The following is a 25,945-nucleotide window of genomic DNA, read 5'->3' on the forward strand; positions in this document are numbered from 1 at the left end:
AGTCATTCAGCTGTGCAAAAAAACAGGCTGAAGGTGGCGTTCAGTGGTTTTTGTCCCCCCCTCCCCCTGTATATTTCTGGGATTCCAGTGGTGCTGGCTGCAGTACCCAGGCGTTATAACACCCTGTAATGTCTGCGCTTCTGATAGTATCATGTGTCCTCAGGGTGGAAAGGACGATAATAAGCAAACTCCAGGCGGGAGCAGGAAAAAGGAGCCAGCGAGCAAACAGCCGAGGAGAGGCTTCACAGAGGACAAGGTGAGCGGATGATGGAGCACCACACCCTCGCCTCCACCGCTTCGTCTCCCGCACGCTCCACTTCACTACACTGTCTCACTTTGCTTCACTTCCCCAACTTGCGTCACCTCCGTCACACTGTCCTGCCGCTGTCACGTCTCGCCGTGCCCTCCATACTGCAGTTTCATACACCACAAGCCATCCCCTCCTCTGACCCGCGTCTGCGTGTCTCCTCACTGCTGGTTTTTATTTTCAGAACTTGGATAACGATCCTTTTAAGATGCCTCTGCCCCCTCCAGTGACAAAGAAGGTTGAGCCGCTTCCAGAGGTAATTTCTTCTGCACGTGTGTAATTCCTGGTGGTGCCTCCACCAACAGCTACAAGAAATATCCTCTCTTCATCCTTTTTCTGCAGTCATTGAACAACCCTCTGATAAAGCTTCTGGGGGAATATGGTGACGACAGTGAGGAAGAAGAGGAGGAAGTGCAGCCTCCGCCACCTGCTCCTAAACCTGCTCCTAAACCTGCTCCTAAACCTGCTCCTAAACCTGCTCCTAAACCTGCTCCTAAACCTGCTCCAAAACCTTTCCTGAAGCCCGCAGCACCCAGTACTTCGGGCACCCGAGAAGTGATAACTGATTGGAAGAAGTTGGTTTGTCTGTTGTGTTTTCGGCAATTCCCCAATAAGGAGGGATTAATCCGGCATCAGAAGTTCTCGGATCTGCACAAGGTACGACCCTGCACAGCAGTGTAACACCCCCACCCCTCCAAATACTGTGTGTAATGCTGTCCCCTCTCCACAGAAAAACCTTGCCGCCCAAGAAAAGGCCAAAAAGTCAAAGAACGATACGACATACCTGGAGCAGGAGGTAGGGGGCGCTCAAATCATCGGATGCTTGTTACATACTCTTCTTCTGCCCTCATGTTATTTCTCACTGTTCCATCTTAGAAGGTTATTCTACACGCACCCCCCCACACGCACACCCCCACACGCACACCCCCACACGCACCTCTGGAGGAGGTTACACATGCACATTGGCTCTTAGTTGAGGTACCCACCCCCCTCTTCCTTTCAACATCTGCCCCTGGAGGAGGTTTTTTTACCCACCACCCCACATTGGCCCCTGGTGTATGAGGGGGAAATGACCTCCACATTAGCCCCTGGTGAATGTATTTCCACCTATGGAGGAGGTTGTGCTCCTGTTATTCTGCAGTTTTTTTTAGTGGTGCTGACCATGTATCCAAGGCAAGCAGAATGAAAGTCTCCCTTCTCTACACCAAAGGCTGTATGACAAATCTAAACTCTGCACAATGTGTTAGTAAAAATTAAAGATGAAAAATAAAATACAGCACCAGCATAGCAAATATAGAAATTTATTAGTACAAAATGAAAAAGCCCATAATAAAAATATATTAGGGCGTATACACTGCAAAGAAACGTCAATGCGTTTAAAAAAAAAAATAAAAATAAATAAAATTATACATACATACATACATACATACATACATACATACATACATACATACATACATTATATATATATATATATATATAGTGTATATATATATATTGTGTGTATATATATATATATATATATATATATTTGTGTGTGTGTGTATATATATATGTGTATATGTATTGTATATATGTATTGTATATATGTGTGTATATGTATTGTATATATGTGTGTATATGTATTGTATATATGTATGTATATGTATTGTATATATGTATGTATAATTTTATTTATTTTTATTTTTTTTTTTAAACGCATTGACGTTTCTTTGCAGTGTATACGCCCTAATATATTTTTATTATGGGCTTTTTCATTTTGTACTAATAAATTTCTAAATTTTATATGCTTGATTTTTCATCTTAAGTTTTTGCTGTGATCCGGATCAGGTCATCCGTGCATCACTACTCCTAGCATTTCCTCCGGTGAGCTGTTTTTCCTTCTTCACATATGACAGCGTGTTAGTGTTTAAAAGTGACAACAGATACCTGTACACACATAGACCTTTTTGGATCCAGTAGCCAGTGGCCCCTGTACCCCATTGTGTATGTCTGGGGGCTGCATGGAGCTGCCACCCATTAAATGTGGATGTTATCGGCAGGAGGATCAGTCCATACAGAGGAGGCTGCTGCAGGCCAGGAAAGAGCTGGAGAGGCTGGAGCGAGCGGAGGAAAGCGCGCAGCAGGTGACTACTCTGCGCACACTCCGGCTGCATGTCTCGTCCCTCTGGCTGCATGTCTCATCCCCCGTCATTGTGCCACCCTGTGCTGCCGCACAGACACCTGTTTTCTGATTTTACTCTTGACCGTACTGGCAAGTTCTGGAAAAAAGAAAAGCAAGAGGTTTTGATCCAGGCAGATCTCTGACACGCCACCACTGTGTGCAGTCCGGTATATGGCATCACCGCCTCCTGAGAACTGCACAAAACTTCTAAGGATTAATTTCTCATCTTTGGTTGCATGTCTTGCCAATATCAAGACCTCTGCTTACTGTCAGGAAATGGGGAATGCTCCTAAAAGCCCCTTTACACACTGCAACATCGCTAGCGATATCGCTGTAACGTCACCGGTTTTGTGATGTAATAGCGACCTCCCCAGCGACATTGCAGTGTGTGACACGCATCAGCGACCAGGCCCCCGCTGAGAGGTCGCTGATCGCTACAAGTTGTTCAGGACCATTTTTTGGTCCATTGTTTCCTGCTGTGCAGCACGCATCGCTCTATTTGACAGTGGGGACCAACGAGCACCGACTCTGTAAGCGGTGTACACTGGTAACCAGGGTAAATATCGGGTAACCAAGCAAAGCGCTTTGTTTGGTTACCCGATATTTACCCTGGTTACCAAGCGCAGCATCGTTACACGCGTGGCTGGTCGCTGGTGAGATCTGCCTGTTTGACAGCTCACCAGCGACCATGTAGAGACTTTCCGGCGATCCCGGCCAGGCCAGATCGCTGGTGGGATCGCTAGAAAGTCTGTGTGTAAAGGGGCCTTAATGCGTTTCCTGTGCATGAGGATTGGACCCATCCATGTCCTAGAAGTCAGGTTGCTGGTGTGGAGGGGCCCAAGGCAAATCCCTTCTCTGATGTCTACATGCTGGAACGTGTTATCTGGAGGCTCTAATGTCCACTTTTATCAGCCGCATATCCCAGTGTGATGCATGGAGGGGAGGCCCATGGACATGGCTATTCTGAGCAGTGCTGTCATGGCACAGCGTCCCCTCTGTTCTCTCTAATGTTTATCTCTCATCCCACCTATCGCAGCATGATGCTCCTCACAGTCTACTTTGCTTCCATTACAGTGAACAGGTCGTCCGGCCGGAGAAACTTACTGGGAGAACGTGAAAAGGTGGATCCTTGAGCAGTACAAGATGCTGGAGTCGGGCCCCCCCCCCACCCCCTCGTCGCCTCTGCCTCCACCACCGCCCTCTGCTTGCACCACTGCCGTGTGCGTGCACCGCCGCCGTCTGTGTTGTGTTTTTATAATAAAATGCAAAAAATATTGTAGTGAAATGTTGTTCTTTAGGCACAGGGGTGGACCAGAACGGTGGCTCCCCCCACTGCACACAATGGGGGAGTAATGTCTGTGTGTGACCGGGTATAATTGGGGTTGTGTGTGTTTGAAAGAATAAATAAATATATAAATGTATGTACCTATGTATATATATGTGTGTGTGTGTGTGTGTGTGTGTGTGTGTGTATATGTATATATATATATATATATATATATATATATATATATATATATATATATATATATATATATATATATATATATATATATATATATATATATATATATATATATATATATATATATATATATATATATATATATATATGTATATATATGTATATATATATATATAATAAATAATAATAAGTTTGTTTTTTTTTCTTTGTCGCTCTATTGGGAGACCCAGACAATTGGGTGTATAGGCTATGCCTCCGGAGGCCGCACAAAGTATTACACTAAGTGTTAAGCCCCTCCCCTTCTGCCTATACACCCCCCGTGCTCCCACGGGCTCCTCAGTTTTTTGCTTTGTGCGAAGGAGGTCAGACACGCACAGCACAGCTCCACAGATTAGTCAGCAGCAGCTGCTGACTATGTCGGTTGGAAGAAAAGTGGGCCCATATAGGGCCCCCAGCATGCTCCCTTCTCACCCCACTCTTGTCGGCGGTGTTGTTAAGGTTGAGGTATCCATTGCGGGTACGGAGGCTGGAGCCCACATGCTGCTTTCCTTCCCCATCCCCCTCAGGGCTCTGGGTGAAGTGGGATCCTATCGGTCTCCAGGCACTGAGACCGTGCTTCATCCACAACTCCTGTGGAGCCTGCTGGATAGGAGCCGGGTACCATTCAGGGACATGGCCCTGCTACGTGAAGGTACTCTGTATCCCTGTGGGGACCGCGCACGGCAACACCTCAGCTTTGCTGGGTGTGCTAGTGCACCGGGGGACCGGGTTAAACTGTGCCATTACACACTCAGCGTCGCTGAGTGTGTTTATATGTAGGGGCTACCACGCTAACCGCCGCTGCCATGGGAAACTGCGGCGCGGCTGGGACTTGTAGTTCGCCGGGGACTTCGGCGTTGGCCGCGCTTTTACGGCGGCCACGCTTATACTAGAGTCCCCGGCTTGGCTTGCGGCCTAGTTTCCCTTTCTCCCGCCCTCAGCCCTGACAGGCAGGGGAAGGGTGGGACGCTGCACGGAAGAGCAGCACTGAGGGCTGGAGTATGATTTCCATACTCCACCCCCCTCACTGTGCACAGTGTGAGCACCTCGGCTACGCCCACGGCTCCCTCCTCTCGTCAGGACGCCGCAGCCATTTCCTGTCAGCTCCTACGACGCTGCAGAGAGGGACAAACCCTGAGAGACCCAGACACGGTCTCTGGTGGCCTCATAACCGCTTTAGGCGGCTGGTAAGCAGCACCTGTGGTGCTAGCCTCATGGTGCTGTAGTGTACTGATACATTATTTGTTTTTAGTATATATTTTACACTGTATGAGCACAGTTCATTCTGGCTATATACCCTAGTGTGTTACTCAGGGAAAACAATAGCATGGCGCCCACAAAAGGCAGGGGTGCCAAAAACACAGGCTTATTATGCTGCCTGCGTCGCTTGTACGACCCAGCTGCCGGCAGGTTCCATTGACCCTCATTGTGTGCAATGTTCGGGCCCTGTGACACTTCTTCAGCCAGGGCCTCTGCTAAGAGGGGCCCAGGGGGAGCCACCTGTTGACACTGTCCTAGTGACGGGGACGGAGTTTGCAAACTCTCTGAGACTATGGCTAAGATACTAGAAGCCTTGCAGTCCAGGCCGGTATCTCAGCAAAGGGACTCTGTTGAATCATTGTTCCCTGTCCCCCCTCAGTTGGACCAACAATGTCCTCCCGGGGTATCTCATACATTCCCAGGCTGAGGGTTCTGACTTAGACCCCAGCCCCAGACTGACTAAGCGGGCTCGCTTAGAATTTCCCTCGACATCATATTGTTCAGGGTCTCAGCGGGGGGAATCTCTGGTTGATAATGCGGAGACAGCTGATCAGGATTCTGATCCTGAGGGCGCTCTCAATCTTAAATACTCCAGACGGGGACGCCATACTGAACGTTCTTATTGCGTCCATCGATCAAATGCTGGATATTTCTCCCTCAGCTCCTCCGGCGGAGGAGTCAGCTTCTCTTACACCGAGTATGTTTCTAGACCACTCTGATTTCAGAGAGGCAGTCCAGAATCATCATGCTTGTCCAGATAAGCGTTTTTTCTAAGCGCCTTAAGGATACACGTTATCCTTTTCCCCCTGACGTGGTTAAAGGTTGGACTCAGTGTCCCAAAGGGGATCCTCCAATCTCCAGACTGGCAGCTAGATCCATACTTGCAGTGGACGAGGGGGCCTCGCTCAAGAATGCCACTGACAGGCAGATGGAGCTCTGGTTGAAATCCATCTATGAAGCTATCGGAGCTTCTTTTGCCCCAGCATTCGCAGCTGTATGGGCGCTACAAGCTATCTCAGCAGGTCAAGCACAAATTGAAGCAGCCACATGCACGGCCGCGCCACAAGTGGCATCCATTACCACCCAGACCTCGGCAATTGCGTCTTACGCTATTATTGCTGTTCTGGACTCTGCGAGCCGTACGGCGGTCGCGGCCGCCAATTCGGTGGTACTCCGCAGGGTCTTGTGGCTACGGGAATGGAAGGCAGATTCTGCTTCCAAAAAGCGCTTAACCAGTTTGCCAATTTCTGGCGACAGGCTGTTTGGCGAGCGTCTGGATGAAATCATCAAACAATCCAAGGGAAAGGATACATCCTTACCCCAGTCCAAACAGGACATACCCCATCGGAGGAGAGGGCAGTCGAGGTTTCGGTCCTTTCAGGGCGCGGGCAGGTCCCAATTCTCCTCGTCCAAAAGGTCTCAGAAAGTACAAAGGAACTCTGATGCATGGCGGTCTAAGTCACGTCCTTAAAAGGCCACCGGAGGCGCCGCTAACAAAGCGGCTTCCTCATGACTTTCGACCTCCTAGTAGCATCCTCGGTCGGTGGCAGGCTTTCCCGCTTTTGCGACACCTGGCTGCCACAAATAAAAGACCGCTGGGTGAGAGACATTCTGTCTCACGGTTACAAGATAGAGTTCACCTCTCGTCCCCCGACTCGATTCTTCAGGTCATCCCCGCCTCACTAGCGAGCCGAGGCTCTTCTGCAGGCGCTGCGCACTCTGAAGGCAGAAGGAGTGGTGATCCCGGTTCCTCTTCAGCAACTGAGCCACGGTTTTTACTCCAACTTGTTTGTGGTCCCAAAGGAGGACGGGTCTTTCCGCCCGGTCCTGGACCTGAAACTGCTCAACAAACATGTAAAAACCAGACGGTTCAGGATGGAATCCCCCCGCTCCGTCATCGCCTCAATGTCCCAAGGAGATTTCCTTGCGTCGATCGATATCAAAGATGCTTATCTCCACGTACCGATTGCTCCAGAGCACCAGCGCTTCTTGCGCTTCGCCATAGGAAATGAACACCTGCAATTCGTGGCACGGCCGTTCGGCCTGGCAACAGCCCCACGGGTTTTTACCAAGGTTATGGCTACTGTAGTAGCGGTCCTCCACTCTCAGGGTCACTCGGTGATCCCGTACTTGGATACTGATCAAGGCACCCTCTCAAGAGGCATGCCAACGCAGCCTCGACGCTTCCCTGGAGACTCTCCAGGGTGTCGGGTGGATCATCAATTTTACAAAGTCAAATCTGACACCGGCCCAATCGCTGACATATCTTGGCATGGAGTTTCATACCCTCTCAGCGATAGTGAAGTCTCAGGCGACCAAAGCTTTCCTTCGGTGGTGGCTTCTTCCCACTTCATTATCGAAGGGGATATCCTTCCTACCCCCATCCTGGGAAGTAGTCACGACAGACGCGAGTCTGTCAGGGTGGGGAGCGGTTTTTTCTCCACCACAGGGCTCAGGGTACGTGGACCCAGCAAGAGTCCTCGCTTCAGATCAACGTTCTGGACATACGGGCAGTGTATCTTGCCCAGAAAGCGTTCCAGCAGTGGCTGGAGGGCAAGCAGATCCGAATTCAGTCGGACAATTCCACAGCGGTGGCATACTTCAACCACCAAGGCGACACACGCAGCCGGCAAGCCTTCCAGGAAGTCCGGCGGATTTTGATGTGGGTGGAAGCCACGGCATCCACCATATCCGCAGTTCACATCCCAGGCGTGGAAAACTGGGAAGCAGATTATTTCAGTTGCCAGGGCATGGACGCAGGGGAATGGTCCCTTCACCCGGACGTGTTTCAGGAGATCTGTTGCTGCTGGGGGGTGCCGGACGTCGACCTCATGGCGTCCCGGCACAACAACAAGGTACCGACGTTCATGGCACGGTCTCAAGATCCCAGAGCTCTGGCGGCAGACGCCTTAGTTCAGGATTGGTCGCAGTTTCAGCTCCCTTATGTGTTTCCTCCGCTGGCACTGTTGCCCAGAGTGTTACGCAAGATCAGGACCGACTGCCGCCGCGCCATCCTCGTCGCTCCAGACTGACCAAGGTGGTCGTGGTACCCGGATCTGTGGCATCTCACGGTCGGCCGACCGTGGACACTACCAGACCAAACAGACTTGCTATCTCGAGGGCCGTTATTTCCATCTGAATTCTGCGGCCCTCAACCTGACTGTGTGGCCATTGAGTCCTGGACCCTAGCGTCTTCAGGGTTATCTCAAGACGTCTTTGCCACTATGAGACAGGCTAGGAAACCAACGTCCGCCAAGATCTACCACAGGACGTGGAAAATTTTCCTGTCGTGGTGCTCTGCTCAGGGTTTTTTCTCCCTGGCCTTTTGCCTTCCCACTTTTCTGTCCTTCTTTCAATCTGGACTGGAAAAGGGTTTGTCGCTCGGCTCCCTTAAGGGACAAGTCTCAGCGCTCTCTGTGTTTTTCCAGAAGCGCCTAGCCAGGCTTCCACAGGTACGCACGTTCCTGCAGGGGGTTTGTCACATCGTTCCACCTTACAAGCGGCCGTTAGAACCCTGGGATCTAAACAGGGTTCTGATGGTTCTTCAGAAACCACCATTCGAGCCAATGAGAGATATTTCCCTCTCACAACTTTCGCAGAAAGTGGTTTTCTTCGGCGCTCCATTGGGAGACCCAGACGATTGGGTGTATAGCACTGCCTCCGGAGGCCACACAAAGTAATTACACTAAAAAGTGTAAGGCCCCTCCCCTTCTGGCTATACACCCCCAGTGGGATCACTGGCTCACCAGTTTTCTGCTTTGTGCGAAGGAGGTCAGACATCCACGCATAGCTCCACTGTTTAGTCAGCAGTAGCTGCTGACTATGTCGGATGGAAGAAAAGAGGGCCCATATACGGCCCCCAGCATGCTCCCTTCTTACCCCACTTGTGGTTCGTAAGGTTGAGGGTACCCATTGCGGGTACGGAGGCTGGAGCCCACATGCTGCTTTCCTTCCCCATCCCCCTGAGGGGCTCTGTGGAAGTGGGATCTTACCGGCCCTCAAGCCCTGAGGCCGGGCTCCATCCACAGACCCAGTGAACCTGATGGATACGGAGCTGTGTACCATTCAGGGACAAGGCCCTGCAACTTCCAGGTACTCTGTGTCCCCGTACAGACAGGCACGCACACGCCAGACTTGCTGGGTGTGTTAGTGCGCCGGGGACAGTAACGCTGGGGTTTTGAGTCACAGCAGCTTAGCTGTGTGACTTCATTTGCTGGGAACTACCGCGCCGGCCACTCTCGGAGCGGCGGCGCGGCTGGGACTTGTAGTGCGCCGGGGACTTAGCGCCGACCGCGCTTTTACGGCGGCGGCGCTTATAAATTTAGTCCCCGGCTTTTGCGGCCTAGCTCCGCTTCGTTCCCGCCCCCTCCCTGTCAATCAGGGAAGGGGAGAGACGCTGTACGTTTACTCAGCGCCGAGGGCTGGAGCCTTATTTACATGCTCCAGCCCTCTCACTTGGCACAGTGGGACGCAGGTTTCCCGCTTTTGGTCTGGCACGCCCAGGGCCCACCCCCCCCTCCACAGGACGCCGGCAGCCATTCCTGCATGCAGTTCTGGCTGGAGGACGGACACAGGCTCTGGGAGACCCAAGACTAGGGATTTCTGGCGACCACACACCCGCGTTTAGCGGGCGGTAAGCAGCACTTTAGTGCTGGCCCCTCTTGTGCCACAGTGTGTATTGGTGTACTTTTTCCTGTACCAGATATCTATATATATATACTGCACTGTACGGTCGCTTCTTGGCTGTATACCCTATATTGCTCTGGGAAGACAACAACATGTCATCCACAAAACGCAAGGGTGCCAAGGCACGGGCTGTATACACTACTTGTACAGCATGTGGGGCTAATCTACCAGCAGGCTCCAACGACTCTCATTGTGTGCAATGTTCAGTCCCAGTGGCACTTCGTCAGCCAGAGCCTATGGTGGTAGTAGCCCAGTCAGAGACGCCTGTGAACCCTGCCCCGGTGACGGGGACAGAATTTGCAGTCTTTGCTGATAAAATGTCTGTGACTATGACAAAAATCCTGGAGACCTTGCAGTCCAGGCCAGTTGCTCAGACCATGGACACTACTGTCCCTATGTTCCCCGGTCCCCCTCAGTTGGAACTAATCCGTACTTCACGGGGGTCCCAGGCATCACTGGCTGAGGGCTGACTCCGATGACAGTCCCAGGCCGCCTAAGCGAGCTCGCTGGGAGAGACCCTCCACGTCATCACGCGGGTCAGGGTCTCTATATGATGAGACAGAGGTGGGTGATCAGGAGTCTAGCCCTGACACCGCACTCAATTTGGATACGCCAGATGGTGACGCCATGGTAAATGACCTTATAGCGGCCATCAATAGGCTGTTGGATATTTCTCCCCCAGCCCCTTCAGCAGAGGAGGCAGCTGCCCAGCAGGAGAAATTCCATTTCCTGTATCCCAAGCGTAAATTGAGCACCTTTCTGGACCACTCTGACTTCAGAGCATCAATCCAGAAACACCATGCTTATCCGGACAAGCGTTTTTCCAAACGTCTTAAGGATACACGTTATCCCTTTCCCCCTGACGTGGTCAAACGCTGGACCCAGTGTCCAAAAGTGGACCCTCCAATATCCAGGCTTGCAGCTAGATCCATAGTTGCAGTGGAGGATGGGGCTTCACTTAAAGATGCCAATGACAGACAGATGGACCTTTGGTTGAAATCTGTCTATGAAGCTATTGGCGCGTCGTTTGCTCCAGCATTCGCGGCCGTGTGGGCGCTCCAAGCTATTTCAGCTGGTTTGGCACAGGTGGACTCTTTCATACGTCCAGCAGTGCCGCAAGTGGCGTCCTTAACTACGCAAATGACTGCGTTTGCGACCTACGCTATTAATGCGGTACTGGACTCTACGAGCCGTACCGCAATGGCTTCCGCCAACTCTGTAGTTTTGCGCAGAGCCTTGTGGTTAAAGGAATGGAAAGCAGATTCTGCTTCTAAAAAATGTTTAACCAGCTTGCCATTATCTGGAGACAGACTGTTTGGTGAGCAATTGGCGGAAATCATTAAACAGTCCAAAGGTAAGGACTCTTCCTTACCCCAGCCCAGATCAAGCAAACCTCAACAGAGGAAGTGGCAGTCGAGGTTTCGGTCCTTTCGAGGCTCGGGCAAGCCCCAGTTCGCCTCGTCCAAAGGGACTCAGAAAGAGCAAAGGAGCTCTGATTCCTGGCGGGCTCACTCACGCCCCAAGAAAGCAGCCGGAGGTACCGCTTCCAAGGCGGCTGCCTCATGACTTTCGGCCGCCTCCCTCCGCATCCTCGGTCGGTGGCAGGCTCTCCCGCTTTTGCGACATTTGGCTGCCACAGGTCAAAGACCGGTGGGTAACAGACATTTTGTCTCACGGGTACAGGATAGAGTTCAGTTCTCGTCCTCCGCCTCGGTTCTTCAGAACTTCCCCACATCCCGACCGAGCAGATGCCCTTCTGCAGGCGGTGAATTCTCTAAGAGCAGAAGGAGTGATGGTCCCTGTTCCTCTTCAGGAACAAGGACAAGGTTTTTACTCCAATCTCTTTGTGGTGCCAAAAAAGGACGGCTCATTCCGTCCTGTTCTGGACCTAAAACTGCTCAACAAGCATGTGAACGCCAGGTGGTTCCGGATGGAATCCCTCCGCTCAGTCATTGCCTCAATGTCTCAAGGAGATTTCCTAGCATCAATAGACATCAAAGATGCTTATCTCCACGTGCCGATTGCTACAGAGCACCAACGTTTTCTACGCTTCGTGATAGGAGACGACCATCTTCAGTTCGTAGCTCTGCCATTTGGTCTGGCGACAGCCCCACGGGTGTTCACCAAGGTCATGGCGGCAGTGGTAGCAGTCTTGCACTCTCAGGGACACTCTGTGATCCCTTACTTGGACGATCTACTTGTCAAGGCACCCTCTCAGGAGGCATGCCAACTCAGCCTGAATGTTGCACTGGAGACTCTCCAGACGTTCGGGTGGATCATCAACTTCTCAAAGTCAAATCTGTCACCGACCCAATCGCTAACGTATCTTGGCATGGAGTTTCATACTCTCTCAGTGATAGTGAAGCTTCCGCTGGACAAGCAGAGGTCACTACAGACTGGGGTGCAGGCTCTCCTTCAAAGTCAGCCGCACTCCTTAAGACGCCTCATGCACTTCCTCGGGAAGATGGTGGCGGCAATGGAGGCGGTTCCGTTTGCGCAGTTTCATCTGCGCCCACTTCAATGGGACATTCTCCGCCAATGGGACGGGAAGTCAACATCCCTGGACAGGAAAGTCTCCCTTTCCCAGACGGCCAAAGACTCTCTGCAGTGGTGGCTTCTTCCCACCTCATTATCACAGGGAAGATCCTTCCTACCACCGTCCTGGGCGGTGGTCACGACAGACGCGAGTCTGTCAGGGTGGGGAGCAGTTTTTTCCCTGCCGCCCATGACAGCACCACATGAGAGATAGGTTCCGCCCACATCAGGACAGGAAACCCACTGATAAAAAGGCGGTACCTCTCCTCCACATCAGTCGTCTCCTGGGACTTTCTTTCGGCACTATAGGCTGGACTTGTCCTCCACAACTGACCTTTCCTTTGGGAGACGGGTCTTACAAGCGGTGGTCCCTCCCTAAGGTGGTTGGTCTATATAAATCTCTCATGTGGTGCTGTCATGGGCGGCAGGGAAAAATCTTAATTACTCACCGGTAATGGGATTTTCAATAGCCCATGACAGCACCCTTAGTTCCCCCCCTATTCACTGGTTGTGGGCACCCTTCGGGGAGTGTTAGAGTTATTGGTGGTTTCCTTGGGTGGTGGTGTGATTAATCTGTTTATTGTGTTTTGTTGGTCCTCTCTGGCTCTGAAAACCTACTGATGTGGAGGAGAGGTACCGCCTTTTTATCAGTGGGTTTCCTGTCCTGATGTGGGCGGAACCTATCTCTCATGTGGTGCTGTCATGGGCTATTGAAAATCCCATTACCGGTGAGTAATTAAGATTTTCTCCACCACAGGGCTCAGGGTACGTGGACTCAGCAGGAGTCCACCCTTCCGATCAATGTTCTGGAGATCAGAGCAGTGTATCTTGCCCTACTAGCCTTCCAGCAGTGGCTGGAAGGAAAGCAGATCCGAATTCAGTCGGACAACTCCACAGCGGTGGCATACATCAACCACCAAGGGGGGACTCGCAGTCGGCAAGCCTTCCAGGACGTCCGGCGGATCCTGATGTGGGTGGAAGCCACGGCCTCCACCATATCCGCAGTTCACATCCCCGGCGTAGAAAACTGGGAAGCAGACTTCCTCAGTCGCCAGGGCATGGACGCAGGGGAATGGTCCCTTCACCCGGAAGTGTTTCAGGAAATCTGTCGCCGCTGGGGAAGGCCGGACGTCGATCTAATGGCGTCCCGGCACAACAACAAGGTCCCGACCTTCATGGCACGGTCTCGCGATCACAGAGCTCTGGCGGCAGACGCCTTAGTGCAAGATTGGTCGCAGTTCCGGCTCCCTTATGTGTTTCCACCTCTGGCACTCTTGCCCAGGGTGCTACGCAAGATCAGATCCGACTGCAGCCGCGTCATACTCGTCGCCCCAGACTGGCCAAGGAGGGCGTGGTATCCGGATCTGTGGCGTCTCACGGTCGGCCAACCGTGGGCACTACCAGACCGACCAGACTTACTGTCCCAAGGGCCGTTTTTCCATCGGAATTCCGCGGCCCTGAACCTGACTGTGTGGCCATTGAGTCCTGGATCCTAGCGTCTTCAGGATTATCCCAAGGGGTCGTTGCCACCATGAGACAGGCTAGGAAGCCCACGTCCGCTAAGATCTACCACAGAACGTGGAGGATATTCTTATCCTGGTGCTCTGCTCAGGGAGTGTCTCCCTGGCCATTTGCATTGCCTACCTTTCTTTCTTTCCTACAATCTGGGTTAGAAAAAGGTTTGTCGCTCGGCTCCCTTAAGGGGCAAGTCTCGGCGCTATCGTCTTTTTTCAGAAGCGTCTAGCACGACTCTCTAAGGTGCGCACGTTCCTGCAGGGGGTTTGTCATATCGTACCCCCGTACAAGCGACCATTAGATCCATGGGACCTGAACAGGGTGCTAGTTGCCCTCCAGAAGCCGCCCTTCGAGCCTCTGAGGGAGGTTTCACTTTCTAGACTGTCACAGAAAGTGGCTTTTCTGGTAGCGATCACATCTCTTCGGAGAGTGTCTGAGCTAGCAGCGCTGTCATCCAAGGCTCCCTTCCTGGTCTTCCACCAGGACAAGGTAGTGCTGCGCCCCATTCAGGAGTTTCTCCCGAAGGTGGTATCCTCTTTTCATCTTAATCAGGATATCTCTTTGCCTTCTTTTTGTCCTCATGCAGTTCATCGGTATGAGAAGGATTTACATTTGTTAGATCTGGTGCGAGCACTCAGAATCTACATTTCCCGCACGGCGCCCCTGCGCCGTTCGGATGCACTCTTTGTCCTTGTCGCTGGTAAGCGCAAGGGGTCGCAGGCTTCTAAGGCCACCCTGGCTCGATGGATCAAAGAACCAATTCTTGAGGCCTACCGTTCTGCTGGGCTTCCGGTTCCATCAGGGCTGAAGGCCCATTCTACCAGAGCCGTGGGTGCGTCCTGGGCATTGCGTCACCAGGCTACGGCTCAACAGGTGTGCCAGGCAGCTACCTGGTCGAGTCTGCACACTTTCACCAAACATTATCAGGTGCATACCTATGCGTCGGCGGACGCCAGCCTAGGTAGAAGAGTCCTGCAGGCGGCAGTTGCCTCCCCGTAGGGGAGGACTGTCTTTGCAGCTCTAACATGAGGTATTTCTTTACCCACCCAGGGACAGCTTTTGGACGTCCCAATCGTCTGGGTCTCCCAATGGAGCGCCGAAGAAGGGAATTTTGTTACTTACCGTAAATTCCTTTTCTTCTAGCTCCTATTGGGAGACCCAGCACCCGCCCTGTTGTCCTTCGGGATTTTTGGTTGTTTTTCGGGTACACATGTTGTTCATGTTGAATGGTTTTCAGTTCTCCGAGGTTATTTCGGAGTGAATTTGTTTAAACCAGTTATTGGCTTTCCTCCTTCTTGCTTTTGCACTAAAACTGGTGAGCCAGTGATCCCACTGGGGGTGTATAGCCAGAAGGGGAGGGGCCTTACACTTTTTAGTGTAATTGCTTTGTGTGGCCTCCGGAGGCAGTGCTATACACCCAATCGTCTGGGTCTCCCAATAGGAGCTAGAAGAAAAGGAATTTACGGTAAGTAACAAAATTCCCTTCTTTTCTAGTAGCAGTCACTTCTCTTCGGAGAGTGTCTGAGCTAGCAGCATTGTCGTGCAAAGCCCCTTTCCTGGTGTTTCACCAGGACAAGGTGGTTCTACGTCCGGTTCCGGAATTTCTCCCTAAGGTGGTATCCTCCTTTCATCTCAATCAGGATATCTCCTTACCTTCTTTTTATCCTCATCCAGTTCACCAATGTGAAAAGGATTTGCACTTGTTAGATTTGGTGAGAGCACTCAGACTCCACATTTCTCGTACGGCGCCCCTGCGCCGCTCGGATGCACTCTTGGTCCTTGTCGCTGGCCAGCGTAAAGGGTCACAGGCTTCCAAATCAACCCTGGCTCGGTGGATCAAGGAGCCAATTATCGAAGCTTACCGTTCGGCTGGGCTTCCGGTTCCATCAGGGCTGAGGGCCCATTCTACCAGAGCCGTGGGCGCGTCCTGGGCTTTGAGGCACCAGGCTGCGGCTCAGCAGGTGTGTCAGGCGGCTACCTGGTCGAGCCTGCACACTTTCACGAAACACTATCAGGTGCATACCTATGCTTCGGCGGATGCCAGCCTAGGTAGACGAGTCCTTCAGGCGGCGGTTGCCCACCTGTAGGAAAGGGCCGGTTTACGGCTCTCTTACGAGGTATTATTTTACCCACCCAGGGACTGCTTTTGGACGTCCCAATTGTCTGGGTCTCCCAATAGAGCGACAAAGAAGAAGGGAATTTTGTTTACTTACCGTAAATTCCTTTTCTTCTAGCTCTAATTGGGAGACCCAGCACCCGCCCCTGTTTTTTTGTGTACACATGTTGTTCATGTTGAATGGTTTTCAGTTCTCCGATATTCCTTCGGATTGAAGTTACTTTAAACCAGTTTATAATTCTTTTTCCTCCTTCTTGCTTTTGCACCAAAACTGAGGAGCCCGTGGGAGCACGGGGGGTGTATAGGCAGAAGGGGAGGGGCTTAACACTTTTGAGTGTAATACTTTGTGCGGCCTCCGGAGGCATAGCCTATACACCCAATTGTCTGGGTCTCCCAATTAGAGCTAGAAGAAAAGGAATTTACGGTAAGTAAACAAAATTCCCTTCTTTTTTTTTACTACATAGTGGGCCATTTATATAGCTACACCTGAATAAAATGAGAATGGTTGGTGATATCAATTTCCTGTTTGTGGCTCATTAGTATATGGGAGGGGGGATACTTTTCAAGATGGATGGTGGCCATTATGAAGTTTGCCATTTTGGATCCAACTTTATTTTTTCCAATGGGAAAAGGGTCATGTAACCCATCAAACTTATTGAGAATTTCACAAGAAAAACAATGGTGTGCTTGGTTTAAATGTAACTTTATTCATTAGTTATTTACAATTTTATGACCACTTAAAATGTGTTCGTAGTGCTGCCCATTGTGTTGGATTGGCAATGCAACCCTCTTCTCCCACTCTTGACCCACTGATAGCAACACCGCAGAAGAAATGCCAGCACAGGCTTCCAGTATCCGTTGTTTCAGATGCTGCACATCTTGTATTTTCACACCATAGGCAATTGCCTTCAGATGACCCCAAAGATAAGTCTAAAGGGTGCTTTACACACTGCGACCTCGCTAGCGATCTCGTTAGCGATGTGACACGCCAGATCGCAGATAAGATTTGCTGAGATTGCACATAGGTCATTTTATTAGCGCCGGTCACATGTGCGATCTGGGCAAATCGTATGTGCGATCTGGCGTGTTACATCGCTAGCGATGTCGCAGCGTGTAAAGCACCCTTAAGGGAGGGGGGACAGATCAGGAGACCCTGGTGGCCATTCCACTGGCCCACGATGAGCAATCCACTTACCAGGACACTGTTCATGTAGGAATGCTCGACCTGGTGGTGCACCATCACATTATGGGTATCAAATGAACACATTATACAAGTGGTCATAAAATTGTAAATAACTAATGAACTAATAAATTTACGTTTAAACCAAGCACACCATTGTTTTTCTTGTGAAATTCTCAATAAGTTTTACGTGTTACATAACTCTCTTCCCATTCTAAAAAATAAAGTTGGATCCAAAATGGGTGACTTCAAAATGGCCACCCCCCATCTTGAAAAGTTTCCCCCCTCCCATATACTAATGAGCCACAAACAGGAAGTTGATATCACCAACCATTCCCATTTTATTTAGGTGTAGCCATATAAATGGCCATTTATGTATGTATGTTATATCTCGTGGTATATTTTTTTTTTTAAACTCGTTTTATTGAAGGTTAAGTAAGACATTACATTATAGGATAAGTCAGCAATTTGTACTTTACAAGTATACACGTATACTGTTTGATAAGCATAGTAATAAAGCAACATCAATTAAATCCACAACTATTACATTCAATCTGGCCTGAGCACATTAATCATTGCAGAGGTGTCAGTTCATGAAACATATCCATTCTGGGGCGAAAAGCCCACCTCAATAAGAGAAGCGCAACCCAGATTACAGAGGTCTCGTAATATCCCCAATACATTATATCATAAACCACGTATTTCTCCTTTCCACCCATCAGAATACCATTAGTTACTATCACGCCAGTACCGACTGTAGGCTATCAGCTAGGGAGCCGGGTGATCCTCCGGTTAAGGGCGAGCCCATCCATCTACCCCATATTTTGTCAAATTTATTTAATGATCCCCTTATCTTATAAACATAGTGTTCTGACGGAATTATAGCATTTACCAACGCAATCCATGAGGCTCTAGTTGGAGGGTGGATGCCCATCCAGTTTAGTATAATGCCCTTCCGGGCCAAAAATAATACCTTTTTTATTAGCAAATTTTCATTTTGGGACCAGGAGCGTACGTCCACCACCCCAAACAGACACAGAATTGGGCACAGAGCAACTCCTTTCTGAAGTATGGTGGATAGAGTCGTTACAACCTCGCTCCAATAGGAGAGAATGACCCATATCATGTGCCAGAAATCAGCACCGTCTCTCCCGCATCTTGGACAACCCACCCCCACCAGATTTTTCGCCTTTTTCATCTTGTTCAATCTTTGAGGAGTCATATAACTTTGGTGTATTATGTGTAGCTGAATCAGTCTATTATTGACTGCAGGAGAGACTAGCGTGTGGGATTCGACAATGTCGTCCCACACTACATCATCAATTTCAGGGATCCTGACACTCCACCTCTCCCGGACAGAAAGAGGACTGTTCATGGCCTTGGCCCGGATAAGGGAGGAATACAGTTTGGAAATGAGGCCTCCAGGGCACTGTGATCTGATAATTCCAATGACTGGAAAGGAAGAGAATCTAATCCCACGACCAGAGAACTGAGCCCGAAAGGCGTGCCTAATCTGGAGATACTGAAACCCATGAGATTCCGGCAAATCAAATTCTGCACGCAGCTGCGCAAAGGGGCGGTGATCACCATCCCGGACCAGTGATCCCAAGGAGACTATTCCTCGATTCCTGCATTCGCCAAACCCCGGCAGCCCACAAAAGTGTGGAAGGTCCAGGTTATCCCATATTGGTATCTCAGTTGGCATATCATGGAAACCAAAAATGGTTTTAGCCTCCCTCCAGACCCTGGCCCCCAGTTTGTGTATTGGGAGGACACGACCCTCAGGAGCCCTCTTGTGGTCCGTCAACAATGGCCATAGGAGATCCATACCTGTGAACTCTGCCAGAAGACCCTCCGGAGAACCCCTCACCCCAGGAAGTGTCCAATGTCCCAAATATTTCAATTGTCCGGCCAAATAGTATAAGTACAGATCAGGAAGGGCCATACCCCCCATGTCCTTGGGTCTCTGCAATTTGGCCAACTGGACCCTTGATCTGGAAGGACCCCAGACAAAGGGGATCATCAAAGATTCCAGGGACCGAAAGAAAGAGCGGGGAATCTGTACGAATACATGTTGGGTTATGTAAAGACACTTTGGTTGCACTATCATTTTAAGGAGATTAATCCTTCCCGCCACTGAGAGCGGGAGTTGGCTCCATCTATTAAATTTCTCCCCGAGGTGTGATAATAAGGGGGCAATGTTTCTTGCTATCATCTCCGAAGGGTTTCCCGTCAATATAATCCCCAGGTATTTAAAATGATCCACCACTGGAACTCTACAGATGTGGGTATTCATCATTTCCTCCCTGTCCCGGGATAGGAAGAGAAGGTACGATTTTGACCAATTTATTGACAGGCCCGAGAACTCCCCGAATCGGTCGATTAACTCTACGGCTCTAGGAATGGAGGAATCCGGATCAGAAGCAAACAATAACAGGTCGTCTGCATACAGAGACAAACGTTCATCTCCCTTACAATGTCTCACTCCCCGGTAGATTGGGTCCGTCCGAATGCGCACTGCCAACGGTTCCATGGCGAGGGCGAACAGAAGAGGGGATAGAGGACATCCCTGCCTAGTTCCCCTCCCCAAATGGAAGGTTTCCGATACTCCGCCTCCCACCTGAATGTTAGCCGTTGGGGCTTTATAAATAATCTCAATCCATCTAATAAAATCGTTGCCGAAACCAAATGCCCGCAGTACCTCCAGCAGGTATGGCCATTCTATAGAGTCAAAGGCCTTGGCCGCATCCAAGGAGACCAAAGCCCAATCCTCCTCTAACTTGGTGCCCATCTGTAGAATCACCTGTGCCCTCCTCAGATTATCCGAGGTACTTCTACCCGGAATGAATCCAGACTGATCCTCATGTATTATGGAGGAGATCACTTTATTGAGTCTAGTTGCTAGAATTTTGGTAAGAATTTTGTAATCAGAGTTCAACAGAGAGATCGGTCTGTATGAGCCACAATCCAGTGGATCCTTATCTGGTTTCAATAGTAGCACGATGGTTGCCTCATAGAAGGAATCAGGCAACCGTCCCCTGCGGAACGAAGCCTCAGCCGTCTCCAGGAGAGCTGGAACCAGCTCCCCCCTATACTTGTCGAATATCTCAATCGGGAGTCCGTCTGGGCCAGACGCCTTACCCCTATTGAGGGCTCCCATCGCCTCCACCATCTCTTCCATGCTAATGGGCTCATCCAAGGCCGACCTCTGGGCCAAAGTCAATCTGGGAAGCTCCAGATCCCGCAAGTATTCAGTGATCTCCTCCCTTGACACAGCCAGCCTGGACTCATATAGGTTCCTATAGAAGTCCAGAAACACCTTCAGGATGCCAGTGACGGAGGTGATTGATTCGCCACCGGAGTCTCTGATCTTAAGGACCGCAGGTGAGCTAGTGGATTGGCGCACCAGGAACGCTAGTAAACTACTAGATTGGTTCCCTTGCTCAAAATATCTCTGGTTCATGAAGAAGACATGCCTCTTAGCCTTATCCTGCAGGAACAAAAGATATTTCCTCCCAGCCTGTAGCCACTGGAATCTGTTTCCTTCAGAAGGGTCTGAGGTAAATCTATGTTCAAGCATTCTATTTTGAGTGGCCAATTCCTCCTCCTCTCTGGCCGCCTGTTTCTTGACATAAGAGATAGAAGAGTGACAGCATCCCCTCAAATACGCCTTAAGCGCGTCCCAGTAGGCCGAGTGATTCTCTTCCACGGAGTTCGTCTCGGTGTATGCCCTGAGCTGATCAGGAATCCTATCATTGGTACCAAAGAGTGACAGCCACCAAGGGTTAATCTTCCGTGACACTTTACGAGACTTACAACCCTCCCACTTAATGCTGACAAATACCGGAGAGTGGTCTGATACTGATCTGGGTAGATGACACACCGATTGTATATGGGCACAGACTCTTTCATTTCCACAGATGTAATCAATTCTAGACAATGAGTTTTTCCCTGGGGTATAACATGTGTATTCTCTCAGTACTCGGTTAAAAAACCGCCACATGTCACACCACCCCACCTCCTGTAGGAATGCACTCAGTCTAGTTTGCATCGTGGGGGAGATCGGGACCTGTCGGGTGTTGAATCTATCCAGCCCTGTGTTACTAATCAAATTGAAGTCCCCCATGCAGAGCACCAAGGCTTGTGGGAATTGTGAGGCAAACTTAGCCGCTTCATACAAAATTGAGATTCCCATCGCAGGGGGGATGTATATGGCCAAGATCACTATCATGATCCCATCGATGTGAGCCTGGATAAACACATACCTCCCATCATTATCCTTTATAATCTTACCCGGGTCCCACCGCAATGCTTTATGGACTAGTACCGATACTCCCCTCGAATATGAGGAATGAACAGAGTGAGCTGACCATTGAACCCAAGGCTTCTGGAGCACTCTCGTGGTTTCCAACAACAAATGGGTCTCTTGTAAACATACAATCTGAGCTTTGGATTTTTTGATATGTGCAAATACTGCCGCCCGTTTCCTGGATGTGCCCAGCCCCCTAACATTCCATGTCATCAAGCTTAAAGCCATTGAAATGTATCTCGTACTGAATTAATAGGGAAATGTCAAAAACTTAACCCACAGTAGAACTTGGGCAAACGTACCGTTAAATACAAACTATCGGTTGCAAACACACAGCCGAAAGAACTGATCCAGTAGTGTGACCAGGAGAGGGTGTCCCTAGTAACGACCAGGGTGAACCAACGTGGCAAGATGGTGTACTTGGTACGGGGGTGTCCTCAAACAAGGACTTAAGCTTCTCCTGCAGTCCAACGTATTGAGTTATCCTGCAACATAACCTTTAATCGTACGTAGGTAAGAGAACCCAGAGTGAGTAGGCATAGAAATATGGGATGAGAGAAAGAGAAGAGAGAAGAGAAAGGAGAGTAGTAAAGAGAGAGAAAGAAAAAAAAAAAAAGGGGGGTAAGGAAGAGAGAAAGGGGTAAGGGAAGAGAAGAAAGAGGAAAGAAATTAAGATGGGCGGAAGAAGAGAGAGTGTGAGGAGGAGGGAATATAGAAATATAAGAAGAAGAGAGGTAACGGAGGGCATACTGGGTGGAAACTGAAGAAGAGAGAGGGAGGTTGAGGAGGGAAATTGGAGAAAATAGCAAAGAAGACTTAGAGGTAGATAGGAATAGAATAGCAAAGATGGGTATGAGGATGAGATAAAGGGGCTGAGGGATTAAACAAGTAAGTGAGACTGAGAGGGGGGAAGAAGAGAGAGGAATGTAAAGGAAATGGAAGGAGAATTTGCAGGCAATCTCAAATTATAAGTGACTATCATGTATGGTGACCCCAAAAAACCTTAGTATAGCTCTAAAGACAGAATTCAGCATCCTGAACTTAAGTGCGTTGCCAAATACTGCAAACCCGGAGTAAAGTCCCCTTTTGGATCGCAAGATGCAGGATAATTCAAGATCGCATGACAGTGGTCACGGCGCTGCAGCAGCGTTCTGGCACATGTCCCGCCTGAAGACAGTTCAATCCGGTCCCACCAGCGACGAGTATTCCAGAACTCAAACAGGGCTTAGTAATAATCGCAGTGAGCTCAGGTCCCGACCCACTCAGAGGCACCACCTCCAGCTGCCCAGCCTTGAGGGGGGGGCCAACCTGGAAACCGGCACAATGGAAGGCCAATAATAAACACATCCAGTAACTCACATGCTTCCGGGGGACGCAAGCGCACCAGCGCATCCTGATGGAATCGTCAATTTCTCCACAAACTGGAACCAAAGGAGCAGGACGCAGACGCAACTGCGATCCCGAACATCGCTCCACTCGCATGGTAGGAGGGATGGAGGAACAAATATATATCGCGCCTTCAATATCGAGGGACGCCGAATATCTGCATAGGATGATCCTAAAACTATCGCAACAGCGATTTCAGGCGTCCCAGGAAAAGGAATCGTATCACCGACCTCAATCCAAAGGAGATGAAATAAACAATCAGAACCACGATGCCATCACAACAGCGATCCTCTCGGCGTCGCTCATGGCTGTAACGCATCAGCGCTTCCTCTTCAGTGTATTGATCCAGTCATCCGCCTCCACAGGAGATGTAAAGAACAAGGATCGCTCTTGATGAACCACTCTGAGACGAGCCGGGAAGATCATGGAATAAGCAATATGGTAATCTCTAAGGCGTTTTTTCACCTGAATGAAGGAGGCTCTCGTTTTCTGGAGAGACGCAGAGAAGTCAGGAAAAATCAGTATGGGAGCATTATTATGTAGGATCGGGCCTTTGCGTCGCGCCGCACCAAGGATCGCATCTCTATCCCTGCTGCTCAACAGTCGGGCCAGGAGAGGTCTAGGCTGCGCTCCCGGGGGAGGAGGTCTGGCCGGTACTCGGTGGGCTCTTTCTATAGCGAATGCCGCTGACAGCGTCGCATCAGGGAAAGTTTCAGAGAGCCATGTTTCCATGAACTTACATGGGTCGCTCCCTTCTGCCCTCTCCGGCATCCCCAGAATTCTTAAATTATTGCGACGCAGGCGGTTTTCCAGATCGTCAGCCCTTTGCGCCCAGTTATTTGCCGCGCTCTCCAAAGAGGACAATCTGCCCGGCGTCGCTCTTGCGTCGTCTTCCAGCGTGGAGATCCGCTGCTCCGTCTCCTTTACCCGCTCTCTCAGATTTTGCAGGTCCAGCCGGAGGAGTCCCACATCAATCTTAACCTCCTCGATTTTGCCCGTCAGCGACACTTTTGAATCCTGGATCGCCGCAAGTAACTGCGAAGTAACTTGCTGCAAGGTTAGCTCCTGCGGTTCCTTGGATCCGTCCTCCATGCTCTCCTCCTCCTCCGCCTCACTGGTTTCCCGCTCTGCCTGTTTGCCGGCGCCATCTTGCTGGGAGTCCCGAGCAAACCTCTTCAGCTTTTCAGCCGCCGCTGCGCTGCGACCTCTGCTCATGGTACCGATCAGAATGCTCACCGCACCACAGGTAATCCGGAGGTGTATTTAGGCACCAATTTCGGCAGGATTAATAGTATTTATCAGCGTTGGACTGCGGAGCTGCTCTCAGATGCGACCGCTCATGCTGCCTGCTGGCCACGCCCCCCCATCTCGTGGTATATTTAAGGTGTAGATTGTTTTGTTGTACAGAACTTTGTGCACACTGTCGGTATGTGTTGGCAAGAAAAGCAATACATAAAATATGCTCTTTTTTTTATTCCTTTTGTTTAATTTTTATTCCATATTTGATGAAAATCTATAAAAGAATAAACGCTGCAGATATGAAACGAAATCTGCAATGAAACAATCGGCAGTAGCAGTGGTAGGCTTCAGAAATCTTAGTCACTCTTTCCTGGGGCAATAAATTGTTGCATTTTTGTCAAAAATGCAATGTTTACATAAGGAGACTGAGAAAAACTGAAGAGAATAATTGGCGGTGTCCATAGGATGTGGTTAGTTTGCTATCTCTCAGGGACCCTGCAAACACTGAAGTCTGGTTACTCAGGGCGGCTTCTACCCTTGCACAACCTCCAATCTGGTCCTTGGGGGTGGCTCTTTCTTCCCTTCCCCTCCCCTTCCCATTCCCTTCCCCTCCCCTCCCCTCCCATAATATCTGGGGGGTGTATTAGTTATCCCCTACCACTGATAGAATTAGCATAAGTATTATACAATCGATTTAACTTTTTACTAGCAGGACCTGTGTGAGGTCATACCCATGTGACCAGAAGGGGCAGGACCTCAGCAAACAGAAAAATGTTGCTTCCTGGTATCAGCTTTTTTCTTTGTCGCTCCATTGGGAGACCCAGACAATTGGGTGTATAGGCTATGCCTCCGGAGGCCGCACAAAGTATTACACTAAAAGTGTAAAGCCCCTCCCCTTCTGCCTATACACCCCCCGTGCTCCCACGGGCTCCTCAGTTTTTTGCTTTGTGCGAAGGAGGCAGACATGCACGCACAGCTCCACAGATTGGTCAGCAGCAGCTGCTGACTATATCGGATGGAAGAAAAGTGGGCCCATATAGGGCCCCCAGCATGCTCCCTTCTCACCCCACTCTTGTCGGCGGTGTTGTTAAGGTTGAGGTATCCATTGCGGGTACGGAGGCTGGAGCCCACATGCTGTTTTCCTTCCCCATCCCCCTTAGGGCTCTGGGTGAAGTGGGATCCTATCGGTCTCCAGGCACTGAGACCGTGCTTCATCCACAACTCCTGTGGAGCCTGCTGGATAGGAGCCGGGTATCGTTCAGGGACATGGCCCTGCTACTTGGAGGTACTCTGTATCCCTGTGGGGACAGCGCACAGCAACACTCCAGCTTTGCTGGGTGTGCTAGTGCACCGGGGACCGCGGCGCTGACCGGGTTAATATGTGCCATTACACACTCAGCGTTGCTGAGTGTGTTTATGTATAGGGACTGCCGCACTGACCACCGCTGCCATGGAAACACCGCGGCGCGGCTGGGACTTGTAGTGCGCCGGGGACTTCCACGCCGGCCGCGCTTTTACGGCGGCCGCGTTTATTACTAGAGTCCCCGGCTTTTTGCGGCCTAGTTTCTTTTCTTCCCACCCCCAGCCCTGACAGGCAGGGGAAGGGCGGGACGCTGCACAGAACGAGCAGCACTGAGGGCTGGAGCATGCTTTGCATACTCCACCCCCCTCACTGTGCACAGTGCGGGCACCAGTTCCCGCACTTTCTGGGTCACGCCCACGGCTCCCTCCTCTCCTCAGGACG

At 50.4% G+C, this 25,945-nt stretch overlaps 1 protein-coding gene across 1 annotated transcript in view; it reads left to right on the plus strand.

Annotated features, from left to right (window-relative positions):
* LOC142249800 (uncharacterized) overlaps positions 1 to 3,745 on the plus strand; it is a 67,256-nt gene extending 63,511 nt beyond the window's left edge. Inside the window, 6 exon segments of the mRNA XM_075321690.1 lie at positions 164 to 256; positions 492 to 563; positions 650 to 978; positions 980 to 1,103; positions 2,350 to 2,433; positions 3,546 to 3,745. Coding sequence (XP_075177805.1) covers positions 164 to 256; positions 492 to 563; positions 650 to 978; positions 980 to 1,103; positions 2,350 to 2,433; positions 3,546 to 3,548 — 705 coding nt within the window. The 3' untranslated portion in view covers positions 3,549 to 3,745.
* Positions 3,746 to 25,945: the final 22,200 nt, after the last annotated feature.

Source organism: Anomaloglossus baeobatrachus, chromosome 8, assembly GCF_048569485.1.
Source record: "Anomaloglossus baeobatrachus isolate aAnoBae1 chromosome 8, aAnoBae1.hap1, whole genome shotgun sequence".
Classification (NCBI taxonomy): domain Eukaryota; kingdom Metazoa; phylum Chordata; class Amphibia; order Anura; family Aromobatidae; genus Anomaloglossus; species Anomaloglossus baeobatrachus.